Consider the following 20161-nt stretch of genomic DNA (forward strand, 5'->3'; position numbering starts at 1 on the left):
AAACACGTTTCGCAATTATGCCACATCAATGTGGAACGCCCTACCTAAAGCTGTAAAGGAATGTGAATCACTACCCACTTTCAAAAACACTCTCAAAAAACACCTACGTGAGACTGCAATTCAAAACTGGCCCCTACAAATGTCCTAACCTAGTTGTACAGTAAATGACCAAGTAAGGCTTTGTCAGTATTCCAATGTACAGTGTAAAATGTGTGTGTGTCCCCTACCCAACCCCCCCCCCACCTCCAATGTACAGACCTCACCCACCCACCCAACCCCACCCACCCAACCTCCTCCAATGTACAGTTTCTACGCCAAATGTATATACACTCTTTTTCTGGACACTTTTGTATCACAAACAGTACTGTATTTGCAAATCTGATATGTCATAAATGTATAGATGTAGCAGTACTGTCTATCTGTATGTCATGTATGTCATATATGTTATGATGAATTGAAAATGGGGGACCCTGATATAAACAAGACGAAAGTCTTTCTCCGGTCTGCATCCCCTTAACAATTGTATGTATTGAGCTGTACTGTACTGTACCCATTCTGCAATCTGTTAATAAACTTTTCAATCAATCAATCAAAGCTCAATACACACAATTGTTAAGGGGATGCAGACCAGAGAAAGACTTTCATCTTGTTTACATCAGGGTCCCCCATTTTCAATTCATCATCATACATGATGCCTAGTCACTGGGGGAAATCACCCTCCTGTCACTATAACTTCAAGTACAGATGTACAAACGCGACGTTCATAGTAACATTGGACACGAAAAGGTAACATAAGCCTATCTGTACTAAAATTGGCAGGCTACATACATACTCCTCTCTGAGATGGCCTTGTGTTTTAGCGCCATCTAGTGGTGGAAGTGGTACAGAGAGGAAGTGACGTGAGGCTACGGCGTTACCACCAATCAACGCTCGCAGCACACATTTCGAATATCAACTCGCAACGACAAACAAGTCGTGTTAAAATCTGTTATTTTCTTACCCAGCCACGTCATGGCCGCCTTATACTGAAGTCACATTTTGCGAACCAATTCGTTTTTATTATCTGAATAACGTTTTCTAGCCAGGTGGGTTTAAATTCAACAAGCTGTTTTGAAACGACTGAATGTGTTAACTAGTTAACTGTTAGCGTGATCAGCTAATGCCAGATGCCTTGTTGCACTGTTTGGCTAACGTTCGTTTTCAGAACAACACATACTAGCGAGTTGTACGCTGCTAATGCTTCCGTTTATTTTGTTTCCAACGGCTAATGCGTTCTTGTGTTGTAAAGTGACTTTCAGCCATGGCGAGGGAACGGGGGCGTAAGTCCTTCGAGCAGAGCTTGGAGGACATCAAGCAGAAGATGAAGGAGAAGAGGAACAAGCGGCTGGCCAGTGCCGCAGCGCCCAGCAGGGGGCGCTTCAAAACAATAAACAACACCAGTGGTACGAGCTTTAAAACCTATATATCTGCACTGTCAAAAAGCCTTTTGCCTTTGTAGGGTAGTAGTACTAGTACTGATATAGTGGTGGTACATACACATGTAGAGAGATACATCATGTATGTCCCTATGCCATAAATGGCATGATGTTGTGTATGTCATAAATGTCACTATGAATTGAAAATGGGGGACCCTGATGTAAACAAGACAACCGTCTTTCTCTGGTCTGCATCCCCTTAACAATTGTGTGTATTGAGCCGTACTGTATTGTACCCATTCTGCAATCTGTTAAAAAGTTTTCATTCATTCATACAGATGTAGTCGTATATGTGTAGAGGGGTTTGGTTGAATTGATTGAAAATGTTATTAACAGATTGCAGAATGGGTACAATACAGTACGGCTCAATACACACAATTGTTAAGGGGATGCAGACCAGAGAAAGACTTTCGTCTTGTTTACATCAGGGTCCCCCATTTTCAATTCATCACAGTACTGTTACATCCAGACATTTATACCGTCTGGCAAACAGTACATGGAGCATCCGCACAAGAACCAGCAGCCCGATTTTAAAAACTCTTGAACCTTAATATGCACATACACTTATACACAAGACACTTATTTTATCTTACCTCCTTTTATTTTATCTTACTGCTACTACTTATTGTTACCATTCTTGTATTCATTGTTGTTTCTTATTTGTGCACGGTTGAGTCTGAGCTGGAAACACAAACATGTCATTACCTACAACCCCTGTATTGTTGTGTATTTGACGAATAAAGAACTTGAACTCTGTGATGCAGAGTTTTCCTCAGAAAAAAATGTCAGCCGCACGTTGATGGCGTCTGCCCAAGGGAACATTTAGCAATTCCACTGGGTTCTACGTTAGATTAGAAGTAACTGAGCCAGAAGGACTTGTGATACATATAGCCTACTGTAATCGTTTTTGTTACCTAATCAAAGCCGCGTGGTTCTGTCTTGTCAGCGGGCAATGCGAAGCCCGTCATCTTGCAGGAGGTGCAGGTGAACAACAAGGCCCTGGCGGTGGCGCTGCAGGAGGAGAAGGAGAAGCTGAGGCAGGCCTATAACATCATCCTGCAGCTGAAGAGGGAGCAGCAAGCCCTCTTCCTCCACCTGCTGCTGCTCAAGAGGAAGCTCAAGGAACAGGAGGCCCGCTCTCCAAAGGTGAGGGTCTGTTTTTTTTTTTATATATATATATATATAAACATAGAACAAAAAGTTCCAGGTATGGTTCTTCCACACGCTACTGAGGCTTCTGACTGTTTGTTAAATTAATTAATTGTAAAATTGCCAATATGTCTAACCCTAACCCTTCCTTGTTACTGATGGACTTCAGTCATCCAATCCACCAAACAACACTAAACAAGAGTCCGTAGCAACTGCAGAATAAGCTGTATGAATAAGATTTGGCAAGTTTTTCATGGGCGCAACCCACATACTCTGCGCTGCTCATCCCACAAATGCATGTTCCTTACAAATGGGGCACCATTTAAAAGGTAAATAAACAAGCGAGCACAGAAAGACTCAGAAGAAGCTTCTATCCCCAGGCCATCAGGCTGCTAAACGAACAATGAATGAACACTACACAACAACAACCACCAAACGCACATAGCACACACATCCACACGCACACACTCACTTTAAACAAACACACTGTAGCACCCACTCCACACACTTATAGCACACACCCACTTTAAACAAACACACTGTAGCACCCACTCCCCACACTTCATATTTATGGATGAAGGATTGCACTACAACTCGTACACCTTACTGTAAATTGTACCTAAAATTGTACCTCATCCCATTTCTGCTTTGCACTAGACAGTACTGTACATTAGTACACTGCATAGTATTGTGTATTGTATATTATATGGTAACTCAGAACATTGTACATATGTCTATACCGAACACTGTGACCTCATTTTCTTCTTCTAAATTCATGCTATATTATGTTATTATGTTATTTGATACTATCTTGTCTAGCACAGTCTCTGGAGCGTAACAGTAAGAAGCATTTTGTATGAAAGTATTCTGTACTTCTGTATGACAACTATTAAAGAACTTGAACTTGAAGCTTTCCAACGGTGTAAAATGTATTGCCAAGAAGCATTGTTACAACAGAGAAATAATCTACCAAACACACATTTCCGAACTTTTTGTTAAATGCGAAGCACGTCTACGACCAATGATTTCCCGAATGGGGCTTTTCCACGGACCATCAGGTACGCTACAGGATGGATAGTCTTGCCGTCTTGTATCTTGCCCTGTTGCCTGTATTGTTTTTCCAGTACACAACACACCCTTGTAGGTAGGAGTTGAGACGAAGGGGAGCCCTCTTTGGGAGGAGTTACTCCGCTTGCTGCTGTACATTTCACATTTTGTGAGAGACGCAACTACACAACACAATGGAGAACATTGAGGCTATGCTGTACTTTTCCTGTGGGTGTTTCGTTTTGGATTAATCATAGCTTTTTTTGTAAAATGCTAAAAGAGAGTGGAAGCGATTGCCACTGTGTTGCCTGCCTCTCCTGTTCATCCGGTTACATAAAGAAATTAAATAAGTAACAAACAATATAGACTGGTTTCTTCTTGTTTATAAACATACCGCGTTCAAGCCAATCAGCAATACCCACTGAATCACAAGGCTCAGTTGCTCTCTACTTTTTAGCTGATGTGCTAAACATTTACAACATGGCTCAATGGAGAAACCATGACACTCCCCTGACTAAAAGTAGAATGGGGCTCAATGGAGAAACCATGACACTCCCCTGACTAAAAGTAGAATGGGGCTCAATGGAGAAACCATGACACTCTCCTGACTAAAAGTATAATGGGGCTCAATGGAGAAACCATGGCACTCCCATGACTAAACAACTAAAAGTTGCTTCAAACGAGAACAGCCGGATGTCATTTAGCCAAATCAGCATGAGTGTGAGTCTTTCACCTTTTACGTATATCTAGCTTTGGCATGGATTGATAATTTCGATCGCTAGCATGGCTACACATCACCTTCACTGACTCCATCAAATCCTGCATCACCTACAAAACCCTCATCACTTACAAGTCCCTCCATGCTCTGGCACCTCAGTACCTCACTGACCTCCTCCACCCCCACACTCAGTCACGGTCCCTGCGATCCTCGGACACTGGTCAGCTCTCCATTCCCCGAACCAGACTGCAGACCTTTTGGGGACAGAGCTTTCAGTGTGGCAGCCAGGGTTTCCGTTAGAAAAAATTGTTGTCGGTCTCAGGGTCCAATGAGAGAAATTCCGGTCAGAGTTTATTGAGCTTAAAACAATTGATAGGCTAGGCAGGCTATATAAAGAATGACATCCTCAAGGCATGTAGATTTATAATATTTTAACTTAAAACTAGGCTACTTTTGCGTATACAGTCATTATATTCCAAATAAAATAAGTCCAGAGACTCCGTGCTGCTGCTGACTTTAAATCAAATAGGTGTCTGTGGGCAGTCGGCTCGACATTAATAAACAGCAGTCTGTTTAAGCAGTCTGTTATAATCACATTTTTATGAGCTAACGAATTCCGTTTTATTGGACATTTGTATTAATTATATCAAGTGAAGAACTGAGAAATTTGGCAGAGAGAGACGGCAACATTATCGTGGGTTTGCGTGATGACTCTCCACCTCCCAACGACTTATATGCGAGAGTATGCCGCTGCAGAGCCGCAGATTCAGCTGTTTTCAGGTCCTATCTGGGGACCGCTCAGCAGCGCCCCCCACCCAACAGCTGAATTGCCAATGGCTGAATTGGAGTATTGCACTGTGCCGGCACAGCTGGTGGGTTCTGTGGCTCTGCAGCTGCATGCACTCGCAAACCCAGCACTAAGCTCCCGCTGACAACATTATTATACCTGCTTGGTGAAGCAACGATGAAACAAATGTAATGATTGTTTCGTTCATCGCATAGACTATTTAATTTTAGCCTATTTTAATACAATTCAAATAATCAAATTGTGCTTAGAGTGAATTATTTTCACCGGACATTAAGACCGGAGAGATTAAATATGACGGACTTCAGCAGATTTTGCCGGTCAAATACCGGTAATTACCGGCTAACGGAAACCCTGGTGGCAGCTCCCACCCTCTGGAACTCCCTCCCTGCAGAACTCTGCAACGCCCCAACTCTGGACTCCTTAAAAAAAAGAAAAATCCTTAAAACTCGCCTCTTCAACATGCCATTTGACCCCTAACTTCCCACATTTAATGTGTGTCTGTCTACAGTGTTTGTTATTGTTGTTATCACCCTATGTAAAGCGACCTTGGGTTTTATGAAAGGCGCAAACTAAGTTATTATTATTAGGGGTGCACGATATAGATTTTTTTGACCCACCGATATCGATACCGACTTTCTGCTCCTCAAGGTCGATACCGATAACCGATATATATTAGTGCTGTCAAACGATTAAAATATTTAACTCGATTAATTGCATGATTGTCCATAGTTAACTCGCGATTAATCGCAAATTAATCGCATTTTTTTTTTTTTTTTTTTTTTTACCTTAAACAGATCTTTTTCAAGTTCCAAGTTTTAATACTCTTATCAACATGCGAGTCAACAAATGCTTGCTTTGTGCAGCCATTTAACACAAAAGGATGACCCTCATGCATTGCAAATTTGCATCAAATTCAAAACAGAGTGATGCACAAAATAACTTAAAAGAAAATAATAATTTAAAACAATGAATAAAATGTGCATGAAATAATAGGGGAAAGAAAACGTTAGGAACTTGTTACATGCACACACACAAGGGCTGATTAATTACACACCCCCCTCTCTCCCTCACACACACACTCTCCCAGCTCTTTTTCTCTTTTGCCCCTTCCTCATCTCTCTCACCCCCCTCTCTCTCTATATCTCACTCACACACACACACACACACACACACACACACACACACACACACACACACACACACACACACACACACACACACACTTCAGAAACAAACATAGTATCAATGAGAGCATCAATAATACACCTGAGTGAAGTCTAGTAAAAAAAAAAAAATCTTTTTTTTTAGTTAATCTTGAGTTAAAAAAATTAGTGGCATTAATAGAATCGGGAGTTAACGCGATATTAACGCGATATATTTGACAGCCTTAATATATATATATATATATATATATATATATATATATATTTTTATGTATATTCCTGTAGTTTTGACCTAACCAGATTTATCATGGCATGAGCGTTACTACTATGAACAAAACAAAACCAAGAGAACAGTTTTGACTCTTCAAATAAAGTGACTATTTATTTTTCCAAATAAATATAATTTGAGTCAATCACAAAATTCACAATCCGTCAATGTCATTAACAATGTGTTTCCCTGAACAATGAGTGAACTAAAAACCAACAGGTATTGTGCTTTGTCAGTAGGGATGGGTACCGGTACCTGTGAATTGATACCGGTACCCAACGGTACCTTTTTTCGGTACTTTAGTCTCTAAAAAATCGACCTACCTCAGTTGTAAAAAAATAAAAATAATCCAAACTTCAAATAACCACATTTTTGACCGTTTTCGGCTTGCCATTGCCCCGACTGAAAGTGTAAAAAAAACGGGATGCTGTCATAATAGCTGTTATCGGCCCGATAATTATCGACCCAACCCCTAATTATCGTGCATCCCTAATTATTATGGCTAACAAATGTAAATATATTTTAGTCTTCTCCCCAGGCGCACATGGGTACCTTAGTCGTATTTATAGTCAGGGCCGCCTCAGGGGGTGTGCGAGCAGTGCGGTCGCACAGGGCCTCGCGGGAAGGGGGGCCTCTCAAAAAAAAAAAAAAAAAAAAAATATATATATTTTTTTTGCGAGGCCCCCCTTCCCGCGAGGCCCTTTTTCATCAAAGACCCAAAATCTAGTTTTGCTTATATGCTTATATATTTCACATCAGACACGTTTGTAGAATGTGTCTGACTTGTTCCTGGGTCTGCAGACATACTCACTATTGGAGCTCAGCCTCTGGGGCTCTGCAGCAGACATACTATTGGTTTCAACGAAGGGAGTGGTTACTTACATCATGTGTAGTACGCCGGCGTGAGTCAGCTGCGTTTGACTATTTCGCGCGTGCAGCTTTTGACTATTATGCTTAGTTATGCCAGCCAAGACGAAGAAAGAGGTCGGTCATTATCAGTCGGTCGGTCACCAAGGAACGTTGACGAAAGGCCTCTCGCTGGCGGGACAAATGGCCGGAGCCTTGTCATGGTATAGCCATGATGATGTCGGCTAGTAGCTAGCTTAGCTAAAGGCTAACTAGCGTTAGCTAACCTAGAGACAGCGCATACAGCCAAGATGAAGAGGATGGTCGTTTGGCAGATGAACTTCGTCAACTCCACGCGGTTGTCTCCATCCTCTTGGACGTTTGGTGAGTTTTTAACCTATTCTATAACTCTATTCTATTCCCGCCGTGGACATCTTTCTCTCTCTCTCTCTGGAGCTAAACTGGCCGACTAGCTGTTGTAGTACTACTAGTAGCTAACGGTGTGTGGCCTGGTGTCAGCACCTGTATGCGTGGAGACCTGTGTTGCGGCCTTTCGCCCTGCGTTCCTTGGTGCAGGTAAGATTAATGAAAATCATGACATTACCCCACTCTTCCTTCCTTCCCCTCCCGAATGTTTTGTTAATAACGATGTTTTTTTCCAGGCAAAACATATGTTACTTCACAACATTTGGAGATACGACATGTGCTGTGTGTGAATTCATTGTCTTGGTCGTTTGTGTAGCTTGGGTAGCGTTGGGCCGTTGGCCAAAGCTGTGTGTGGCCTGGTGTCAGTAGCCTACCTGGCTAGCCTTTAGCTGTCGGCCATTGGCTCCTTGCTGCTTTGTTTTCTCTGGTATAGACCCTCTTCTCTTTGGATTTAAGTGTTGATCTTTGTCCTTTTGGATCTATGTATATTCATGTTGCCTTTGTGAAGTTATCTTTTCCTTCTGTTTTGTTCTTTCATTAAAAGTTGAATATCCTTTAGGGCAGGGGTGGCCAACCAGTCAGAGACTAAGAGCCACAAAAAAATGACTGTGGTACCACAAAGAGCCACACCATATACCAGCGTTTCTCAACTTTTTTTTCAGTCACGGCACCCTTCATGTGTTTATAGGTCTCACCCTCTGGCCTCTGAAGTTGCTAATGTCTTTTTTATTTGGGCCTCACAGGGTTAAAAGTACCCTGTGAGACCCACGGTTTCAAAATTACAAAATCACTTTTAGCCATTTAAAAAAATAATGTTTATTTAAAAAATGTTAAAGGGGAACTATTTTACTATTTCTTTCACTATTTGGGCACTTTTACACAATTCCTGTGAGTCTATGGAACACCTAGGTTTTTTTCAAAAAAAAATGCATTGTTTTGTATTTCTAATCAAGTACTAAAAACCGCATTTTTCTACCTTAAGATCTTAAGCCGTTTTGAGGCTGGGCTCCAACCACTGTGTGGCCTGGTGCCAACTGCCACATCAACTGCCACATTATTATGCAGCTGAGAAATCTCTGACATCACAGATATGCACATTTTCAGATGACTCAGTTCAGTGAGGGTGAATATTGTGAGAGGAGAATTGGAAGAATTCGCCAATATGAGAATTAGAGACATATATCCTATTAATATAAGTCCACATAGCTAAGAAACAATGGTAAACACTGAAAAAAGCCATTTATAAGATAGTTCCCCTTTAAGCACATGTATAGTCAATTGGTCCTGTTGTTCAGCCTCACAATGCTATTTGATAGTAAATGTGTTTATATGTCCCACCCTCTGGCCTCTGAAGTTGCTAATTTCTTTTTAATTTGGGCCTCACAGGGTTAACCTCTTAAGCCCGAGATATACAGTAAAAGTGTATATTTTCAGCATTATGTTTGTTTACCAATTATTTGAACTGTTATTAGTGAAATATAAGATTATAGAAATCTCAGGGCATTGAGTCTGAAACCGGCGCATATTGACAGGAGGAAGTGGCACAGCCAAAAGTGAGTGTAGTCTTTTGAAGGAAGAGACTCAGGGCTTTCAAATTTCGAAAAACTACCCTACCCAGCTCACACCAGCCCCTGTCAATCATCTGACTTCTGGATTTACTTTTTAATTTCTCTTATTTTTTGGGATTATCTCCCACAAACCTGAACGTTATTGCCATAAAACAGAACGCAGTTAGTTTCTCTACCTTTCTGTGAACGTCTTGCAAAAAACGGTGTTGCAATATGATGAAAAATGGTGGAGAAATTTACATTATAAAAAAGATGGCAGAATTCAGTACTGTATCTACAAAACCTTCTGTTTAATCATCTTCCCTTTATTCATTTGCTTAGATTTTTCAGGTCTGGTCAATTTTAGCATGGTGTTATTTACAGTCAAAGATAATATTTTTTTTAAATAGAATTGATATTCTCCTTTGGTTCATTACAATTTACTCAAGCCTAGTAACAGACACACTATTTCTGACACTGATCCATATATGTCCCTAGATTCAGATACCAAGAACATGCAAATGGACCATTTAAAAAAAAGTTGTAAATGTTTATTCTACGTCCTTATGGAATGAGTGACATAAAAAAATGAAAAAGTAAATTTTTTTTTTTTTTTTTTTTTTTTTTTTTTTTTTTTTTAAATTTTTTTAAATTTTTTTTATGGATGGAAGAGCCGCACATTGACGGGCAAAGAGCCGCATGCGGCTCGCGAGCCGCGGGTTGGCCACCCCTGCTTTAGGGGGTCATCTTTGCTTATCTCTCTCATACATGCTCTCTCTCTAACACACATGCTCTCTCTCTCTCTCTCTCTTTCTAACACACACAGTCTGCCTATGGCGGCCTTTCTCGATGGCTAGGCTGTGCTCGCTGAGTCTGTACCTAGTCAAGGATCTTCAGTCACAGTGCTCAGGTATTCTGCCACTGTGTACTCTCTGTTTAGGGCCAAATAGCATTTCAATTTCTTTCCAATGTGTCTCTCTCTCTGTACACTGTATATTGACTGTAGAACGGGAGCTCTCTCTCGCTCTCTCTCTTGCTATATGTTGACTGTATCATGCCCAGCCTCGGGCAGCGCTATTATTTACGAATATGTTGACTGTATAAATTTTTTTTCTTTTTCTTTTTTTTTACCTTTTGGGGGGGGGGGGGGGGGGGGGCCTCGCGTTTAAATCTCGCACAGGGCCTCGCATTTCTCCCAGGCGGCCCTGCGTATAGTGTATCTTGTAGACCAGGCCGCGTGTAGTCTTTTACCAACAAACTTGCAGTTCGGGTTCTGCGATCTGATTGGCCACTGACGTACGCTCTCTCTACGCCCAAACAGTGCGTTACGCTAGTTCTACCTCTAACAGCCTGCAGCCTGCTAGCATTATCCAATTCATATCAATCGAAATAACGTATTGTTTTCATCTCTCTATATTAACGTGATTCCATCAACACAACATAAATGTTCACACAACCTCATTATTGTGCGATCTTGCAGTGTTGGACGGATATCGCACCATTCAAAAACGTCCTGTCGTTCTCGCCTCGGCCTCGCAACTCAACACAGTTTGCATCACTTCCCACGGTTCTCGGCACTTATTCTACCGGTAGTGCGGTAGTTGTTGCCACGGTATTGGGTCTTTGGGTGAATACTTCATTGGCGGGGAAGAAGAACACTGATAGCGGTGTGTGGACCGTCCTGCGAGCCCCAGACCACCGCCCCGCGAGGCCCACGGAACGCGACCAGGTTGAATTTTAGGCACACAGGTAACAAGTCTCGCGGGACGTGGCCTGGGGCTCGCGGGACGGTGGCCTGGGGCTCGCAGGGCGGTGGTCTGGTGTAGGGCTGGGCGATATGGCCAAAAACGTTATCGTGATAAAATTATAAAATTATTTTCATATAACTATATCGATAATTATCGTCGATATAATGTCTGTCAAGTTTAATTAACTTCTTATGCCCTGCGCCGATGGACGGGCTATTAATAGACTTGTTTTGCTGCTGCGAATGTCTCGAGTTGATGTCGTCATCAGTCCGCGCACGTTAGCAGTTAATCAGAGCAAGCGGTGTATCCCATGACAATGTACTAAATATGACCCTAAAATACTCCGTTCCGCCCCAATACATTGCAACGACGTCCACCGTATACCCCACACTACTATAACCGTGGCCTCAGAATTCACGCCACACACCTACTCGGCACGTAAACTATAAAATAGCGCCGTGCAAGCTAATTATCCTAGCCAGCCTTGTTTACTACTTGAGTCCTACCTCTCTACCCAGAGGTGCAGCGTGGGTCTCCTTCCGCTGTCTGCCATCTCCTTCACTGATTGGTTGTTAGTGCGTGTGCTCATATCCAAGCTTGGAAAATCGATATCGAAACTGTTGTTTATTTCGAGGAAATTTATCGCGATAGTTATTGTTATCGTTTTATCGCCCAGCCCTAGTCTGGTGCTCACGGGGCGGTGGCCTGGGGCTCGCGGGGCGGTGGCCTGGGGACGGTGGCCTGGGGCTCGCGGGGTGGTGGCCTGGGGCTCGCAGGACGGTCCACACACCGCTATCAGTGTTCTTCTTCCCCGCCAATGAAGTATTCACCCAAAGACCCAATAACGTGGCAACAACTACCGCACTACCGGTAGAATAAATGCCGAGAACCGTGGGAAGTGATGCAAACTGTCTTGTCGTGTTTTGAACATTTATGTTGTGTTGATGGAATCACGTTAACCCTTTATCTGCCGGAGATTATTCTCATCTTAATCCCCTCTCTGCCAGTACTGTAAGTCTATGGAGTTGTTCCCCTTCTTTGCAGGGCTATAACTTTTTAAATTGTATTGTTAAATTGACATTACTATGGCCCATTCAACATCGATTAGCTATTGTTCAGGGTGTAGGACCGTTTTACTTTTTCATTCATATAGAAATACTGTCTAGAGTATAAATATGTTTTTATCGTTTTCTGCAGTAATTCCTAGAACGTGATATAGCCATTTATGCATATATTACATCATCAAATGCAGTTTGCTAGCGATTGACGTCAGATTAAAATGTTCAATTGTCCAAGGTCCTAAACGTCATGACTCATCATCTGATGTTGACCGGAGGGGGGGGGGGGGTCGTTTATAATGCAATGACCGACATTAAATGAATCATGTAGTATGGGTGATATATTGATCATAGCAGTTTGTATCGAAAATGGTAAACAAACAGGCTGAAACTCACCCCAGTCTCCTCGTAGCGTTGGGTGATGAGCGTGGAGCAAAAAGATTGCTATTATGGGTTGTTGATATATGCAATCCATTTCCAGGTTGTATAATACTATATACACGTCCAAATAACGTTGTTTATCGAATTATGGCAACCGATCGATTATCCAGTGTGTCGAGATGGAGCGAGCACCACTTCCTCACTTCCGGTTTTGGCAATTTGCCGATCGGCCACCAGATGGCGGTCTTGAACCGTTGAGAGGTGATCTACAGCACCCGTCAAGTCTCCGTGGGTGAAATATGATTCCCATGACAGATATTTGAAATATTGATCTCAAAGACGCTGTACGACGTCATTGGCAGATTACGCATGGCGGAGAATGACGTCATAACACGTCATTGGCGATTAAAGGGTTAATATAGAGAGATGAAAACAATACATTCTTTCGATTGATATGAATTGGATAATGCTAGCAGGCTGCAGGCTGTTAGCAGAACTAGCGTAACGCGCTGTTTGGGCGTAGAGAGAGCGTACGTCAGTGGCCAATCAGATCGCAGAACTCGAACGCGGAACTGCAAGTTTGTTGGTAAAAGACTACACGCGACCATGCCCATTGCAAGTTGCTGTACTCTGTCGTCTACTCTAAGCCATCCTAGGTTGTGAAAGTGGGCAGGGGTGAGGTGGGTTCTAGGGGTAAGGTCAAGTAGAAGTCTGACCAGTTTGTTTTGTGATGTTTGTAATCTTGTTTTTAGCGCCTTTGAGGTGCTTTGGTACCATGAGGTGCAAGCATAGTTGTAGTACCCTTGAATGAGTGCTCCTGCCAGAGTCTTCAGGGTATTCTTGTTTACCAGAGAGGAGATCCGGTACAAGAATCTAGTTCGTTGGTTGACTTTTTTTATTACCTTGGATGCCATTTTGTCACAGGAAATATTTGCCTCTAGGATGGAACCTAGGTATGTAATTTCATCTTTCCTTGTGACAATAATTGTCACCCACTGTAACTGAGAAGCCATCGGTCTTGCTGAGTTTGTTATTTGATCCGAAGATAATGGACTCTGTTTTACCCAGGTGTAAAATGATAGTTTATCAGCGAGCCAGGTGCAGATTCTGCCGAGTTCAGAGCTGAGGGTTTTTTCAACCTGTAACTTGTTCTTGTCAGAGACCAGCAGGGCTGAGTCGTCCGCGAACAAGAACAAGTTGCAGTCACAAGCTGACGACATGTCATTTGCATAAATTAGGAACAGTAGCGGTCCTACTTAGGGCTGCAACGATTAGTCGACATAATCGACGACGTCGATTATAAAAAAATCGTAGACGAGAAATTGTTGCGTCGATTAGTCATTAAAAAAAAAAAAAAAAAATTTATTTAATTATTATTATTATTATTATTTTTTTGTGCACTACTTATCTTTGTGAGAGTGGCTTCTCAGGGTTCCAGACAACATCATAACATGCTGATCCCATAGCAAATTTTGGACATTGAAAACATTGTTCCCCTGCAGGAGATGATGATCAGACTAGACACACAATACATTACACACGCACTCCTCTCACTCACACACAGCGATCAGAGTAAGACACACACATACACACTCCTCTCACTCACACACAGCGATCAGAGTAAGACATACACACTCCTCTCACTCACACACAGCGATCAGAGTAAGACACACACACATTCACACTCCTCTCTCTCACACACAGCGATCAGAGTAAGACATACACACATTCACACTCCTCTCACTCACACACAGCGATCAGAGTAAGACACACACACATACACAAATTACACAGTACACACCTCTCACTCACACAGCGATCAGAGTAAGACACACACACAAATTACAGTTTTTTTTTTTTTTTTTTTTCTTTTTTAACTTTTTTTTTATGTTCGAAGCTTGTGCCATCGAATCGAACGTTCGAAGCATTTAAGACAGCCCTAGTACACACACTCCTCTCACTCACACAGCGATCAGAGTAAGACACACACACATACACACACACACGGACTCCTCTCACACACAGCAAACAAAAGTTATTTAAAGTACACTTCCACTTTAATTTGTATTATTTAATTTATTTATCTTGTTATGAGTGATTGCTGTATTGTTCTTCAAATACATTTTCATTTAAAGTGGCTTAAAGATCCAAATTCAAATGTTTCATGAGTCATTATTTTAATTTGCTATGGGATCATCATGTTATGATGTTGTTGTTTGGTCCTGACAAGAGTCTCAAAGTCTGGGGTGATGGTAGACAAGCAACTCTGAGGTCATGCTCAATGTCCAATCTGTTCCTCTGCTCTGTCTTCAGCTGGACCAGAGCTGAGAAGCCACTTTCACAAAGATAGGTAATTTAAAAAAAAAAGAAAAAAAATCATTATTTTTTTTTTTTTTTTACATTGGTTTTCGATTAGTCGACTAATCGAAAAAATAATCGGCAGATTAGTCGACTACCAAATTAGTCATTAGTTGCAGCCCTAGTCCTACTATGCTTCCTTGTGGAACACTACAGCTCACTGTGAGGGGGGGGGGGTAGAGTACCGTTTACCTCCACCATCTGTTCTCTCCCCTCCAGGTAGGATTGCATCAAAACCAATTGCTTTTAGCTTGTCAATCAGAATGGAGTGATTGACAGTGTCGAAGGCCTTCTGTAGGTCCAGCATGACCATGCCGCAGTATTTGCCCGTGTCCACCTCTTGTTTGATGTGGTCGTTCAAATAGAGAAGGATGTGTCGGTGGAGTGGGATGTTCTGAAGCCAGATTGGAATTCGTAAATTTGATTTTTTTCCGCCAGGTACTTTTCGACCTGTTCGTAGACTATTTTCTCCATGACTTTCGAGATGGAGGTAAGAATAGAAACAGGGCGGTAGTTGCGTGGGTCTAATTTGCTGCCCTTTTTGTGCAGAGGGGTCACTCACAATTTTGAAGTCCTTGGGGACGTGTCCCTGTTTTATGGAGAGGTTTATTATGTGTCTGATGACTGGGGTGATGGCGGCTGCTGAGTCTCTGAGGAATTTGGAGGGGATGTTGTCATGGCCAGTGGCCTTGTTAGGTTGGAGGGCGCTCAGTTTTTTTAGTACCTCATCGGTTGTTACCATTTCTAGTTTGAAGATGTCTTTGCAGATCCCTAGGTTTTTGTAGTATGCTACTATGTGTTCTACCCCATAATGCCCTGAGTGGGAGGGTAGTTTGTTTACCAGTGTTGTGGCTATGTTTGTGAAGACATTTTTTAAGTAATTGGCTACATATAGCTTGTCTGTGATGAGTGTGTTGTCCGTCTTTATGTTTGAGAATCTAGTTTTAAGTTTTTTACTGCAGCCTAGTTGATTATTGAGTAATTTCCAAAGTTCACGTGGTTTGTTTTTGTTTTCCTCAGTTTTGTCATTGATGAAATTTCTTTTGTTTACGTCATTTCTTAGGCCCCGTTTAGACGAGCGTTTTGTGAACAGAAACCGCAAAAGTCATCTTGCGGTTTCACTTTTAATTTTACGTTTAGACGAGCGTTTTGGGGTGGAATTCTCCGTGCAGACGACGCTGTAACGACGGAGACCCGCTGTCACACGATTGGCGCATATGTCACATGACGTGCTGTGAAGACCCGCCCTACTCTGCCTCTGATTCGCAGACTGTGGATGGGGAATGTGATTGCACCAAAGCAGAGTCACTCACAGACAGTGGGTCCACTCACGCCGCGGAACAGATTCTTGTGTATTTAACCCTTTCACTGCCACACGACAGCCGGTTGTGTGATAGTAAAGGGGTAACCTTCTGTCGTGTGGCAGTGAAAGGGTTAAAAGTACTGCCAATGTAGCCTTCAGGTGATCTCCGTTGATATAAGTCAGACATACTTGCTTTGTTTACGTCTCGGCTACTGGCGCATACCTGCTACCTGTGACGTAAGCAGTACGAGCGACCAGAGCCGTGACAACCCTTTCGTCATCGTTTTAACAGATTTATACGTTTTGATAGTTTAGACGAGATCGCAAAGCTTTTGCGTTTCTAGGAATTCCACCCTGGAAGGTAGTCTCACTTTTTTGCGGTTTCACCCCGTAAAAACGCTGTTTCCGTATAAACGAAAGGCACATCCGCAAAAATATTTTTGCGGATTCACCTGCTAGCGTTTCCGTCTAAACGGGGCCTTAGTCTGTTTCTTTGAATTTTTAGTTCAACCACGTGGGCTTGGAGTTCACTGTTTGAGCTTTTGGAAAGCTTTGTCTGACTTTTATGAAATTCAGAGCATTTTTCGTCTCTAACATCCCAATAGTCCACCTTGTTTATGGATTGATTCAGTTTTAAAAATGGACAATAATAAAAAGAGTAAAATAGAATAGACAGAGTAAAATAGAATAGACAGAGTAAAATAGTGCAGTGCAATAAAATAGAATAGAATAGACAGTAAAATGATGCAGCAGTGCAATAAAATAGTTCTGGATTACTGTTTAATTTAAAGTCATCTTTACCTTCTCTGTTTGGTATCCACAGTTTAAAACCCAACAGTCTTCCCTCCTGTTTGATACCCACTTTGACCCTTCGAACCTCTCTCTCAGGGCGCAGTTCTAGGCCTGGGTCCCCTACACAGTTTTAAAGCCTGACAGTCTTTCTTCCTGCTTGATTGATACCCACACAGTTGAATACCTGACAGTTTAGAACCTTTAATAATAGCAATGTGTGGACATTGGAAATAACATTACTTCACCTACAAACAAATACAACACTGCTTTATACAATCTTTTTTTATTACATTTTTTTATATATATATCGGTATATATTTTTGCACAAATATTCAAGAGACATCTTTCAACAGCATAATATGCTAAATCCAAGATTTTTCTTTTTCGTATTGACATATAGACATATAAAACATACAAAAGACTTATACAGACATACCAAAAACAGACATGGAAATAAAAAAAGATATTTACAAAAAATAACTATATATATTATGCATAAATATAATCAACACGTTATATGAGGTCCAATTCTACCTGCGATGCAAGTACATGGTGCATTTCTATTGTAACTAAGAGATTCGCTGAGAGAGAAAAAATATTTGCGTGCATAGATTACTAGATTGACCGGTTGATGACGAGACGAGATGCAAAAATGGCCTGTAGCGAATTGTTGATACGTAACTGTTCTGACGGCACAGTATTGATGTAACTAATGAGATTTGTCCAGTTCACTCTCAGGCTTTGCATCTATGACACTGTGTGTCCTTGTAAGATATATGAAGCCACACAAAGGTATACCGGTACATTTTTTGCTGTCGTCTGTGACCTTGACCCGAAGGGTCATCAAAGAGAAGCTGCCTATTCTCGGTCCTTGCCCCACAATGGGGCAAAACAAAAAAAACCTTCTTACTGTCATCGTGCACTCGTCCTAATACTAACCCACACTGTAGCACTTTGATGAACATTGTTACTCAGTTGATATAGTTGTACCCTTCCTGCTGACTTGTCGTACAAGATTCAGGAGATTTATTTGTCACATACATATTACATACAAAAGAAATGTAGTGAAATGAAGGTGGACATGCCCGCCTTGATTGTGCAAAAAAATTTAAAAAATAGAATGGATAATAAAATAGACATGATAAAAAGTACTAAGATAAATACAATGCTAAGTAAGCTTAAGAATTAAAGGTAATGAGTCGTATATACAATATACAGTTATACTATATATAAACAGTTATGTTTTTTAAAGTGACCTTTTTTTTGTGACCTGTAGTGTGTTTGTGTGTGAGAGTGCAGGATGTGTGTGCTCATGTTTGCTTGTGTGTGTGGAGAGATCAGTGTTCAGTGTTCTGATGACCTGGGGGGAAAAGCTGAGTCGGAGTCTCTCTGTTCTTGCTGCATTTATGCGGAGACGCTTGCCTGACAGCAGCAGCTTGAACAGGCTATTGTTGGGGTGGTGAGGGTCCTTTATTATTCCTTTTATTATTCTCTGGATTTGCACCTCCTGTTTAAGTCCTGCAGGGGTGGTAGTGCAATACCCGTAGTAGCGCACCACTCTCTGTAGGGCCTTCATGTCCTGGGCAGTAGGCTTGGGCGGTATAATTTTTTTCATACAGTCATACCTTGCTGACATAATACCCCGGTATACGGTATATGATGGTATGACTTTCATTTTCATCAGCGGGGGGGGGGGGGGGGGGGGGGGGAGCTAACAATATACTCGTTATCACCATACATAACGCTTATATTGAAACACGTTGAGATTAGGGCCGTTCTTTCAACCTGAAAGTGCACTTTCTTCGACCTCGAAGTAAACAAATCACAGAACGGTAACCAGTTAGTAGGTATCAACGTGAGCTCCCGGGACGGTAGCTAGTTAGTTAGCACCATCCAGGTATCAACGTGAGCTCCCGGGACGGTAGCTAGTTGGTTAGCACCATCCAGGTATCAACCTGAGCTCCCGGGACGGTAGCTTGTTAGTTAGCACCATCCAGGTATCAACGTGAGCTCCCGGGACGGTAGCTAGTTAGTTAGCACCATCCAGGTATCAACGTGAGCTCCCAGGACGGTAGCTAGTTAGTTTTCATCGTTGTTTCTTTTATTCAATATTTCCATTCATAAAGACATGCCGGCAGCCTGTGTTATCACTGGGGATGGGTCTGAGATCTCAAAAGCTATGTTTCTAAGGTGGAAGAATTATGTTTTTGTCAACTTGTTGATTGTGATTTAAAGCTTAGGTCTGAGTCTACCATAACACCAAGACTTAACTCACTCAAATACAGTTAGCAGCTGGATAGACTACAGATGGAAATTAGCTTCTGCTACATCTGGTGCAAACATATTTTCATGTAACAATGATTAATTGTAAAAAAAAAAATTATATATATATATTTTTTAAATAGATTCAGGGCTTTTCAGAAAACATTCGGGGTTCAAGCCCAAGTAGCCACCCCCTAGCCCCGCCCCTGGTGCAGGCATAGTCGTAGTACCCTTGAATGAGTGTACTGAGAGTACCCATGATTTTTGCCATTTTGTTATCGTGAAATTGGTATTAAATTTAATTCTGAGTGGCATTAAAAAGTCTTAAAAAGCCTTAAATCTGACTGGGCTAAACCTGCAGATACCCTGTCTTAGCGGGGGATGACGTAGCTTAAGAAAGACGATTGAAAGAGGAACTGAAGCGTTGTTAGCTAGCTTAACGCTAACGTTAGTTAAGGTTTTTAACCGCAACGGGCATATAGTAATGGCGAGGATATAAAGCATGTTAAAGACGCATTTATTGGACGGGCTGCGCGCAGAGTTTACATAGAAACAGCGCGACTCCCGGGGCGGCTACATGGCGCAGTGGGCAAGGCGCTCGCAACGAATGCTGGAGACTGGGCTCGAACAGGATGCCTCCTGTTCGAGCCCCGCTCTCCACATTGCTTTCAGTTTAGCTGGCCGTCTACAGTAATACACATTGGCCGCATTACGGGGAGGGAAACTGAAGGGTGGGGATCGGGCGTTGTGGACAGCGACTCCTACAGGTCGGTTGGTGCGCCTGCACAGTAGAATCAAGAAGCGACGGGGGC

At 42.1% G+C, this 20161-nt stretch overlaps 1 protein-coding gene across 2 annotated transcripts in view; it reads left to right on the top strand.

The window, feature by feature from the left end:
* Positions 1–952: 952 nt before the first annotated feature.
* The window catches only part of sgo1 (shugoshin 1), a 41467-nt gene continuing 22258 nt past the window's right edge, over positions 953–20161 (top strand). For both annotated transcript variants that reach the window (XM_084312421.1, XM_084312422.1), the window contains exons 1-3: positions 953–1085; positions 1289–1442; positions 2422–2621. In XM_084312421.1, the coding sequence (XP_084168547.1) occupies positions 1301–1442; positions 2422–2621 (342 nt within the window). In that variant the 5' untranslated portion in view covers positions 953–1085; positions 1289–1300. The remainder of the gene's footprint in view (positions 1086–1288; positions 1443–2421; positions 2622–20161) is intronic.

The sequence above is a fragment of the Notolepis coatsorum genome (genome assembly GCF_963971535.1).
Source record: "Notolepis coatsorum genome assembly, chromosome: 4".
Lineage (NCBI taxonomy): Eukaryota > Metazoa > Chordata > Actinopteri > Aulopiformes > Paralepididae > Notolepis > Notolepis coatsorum.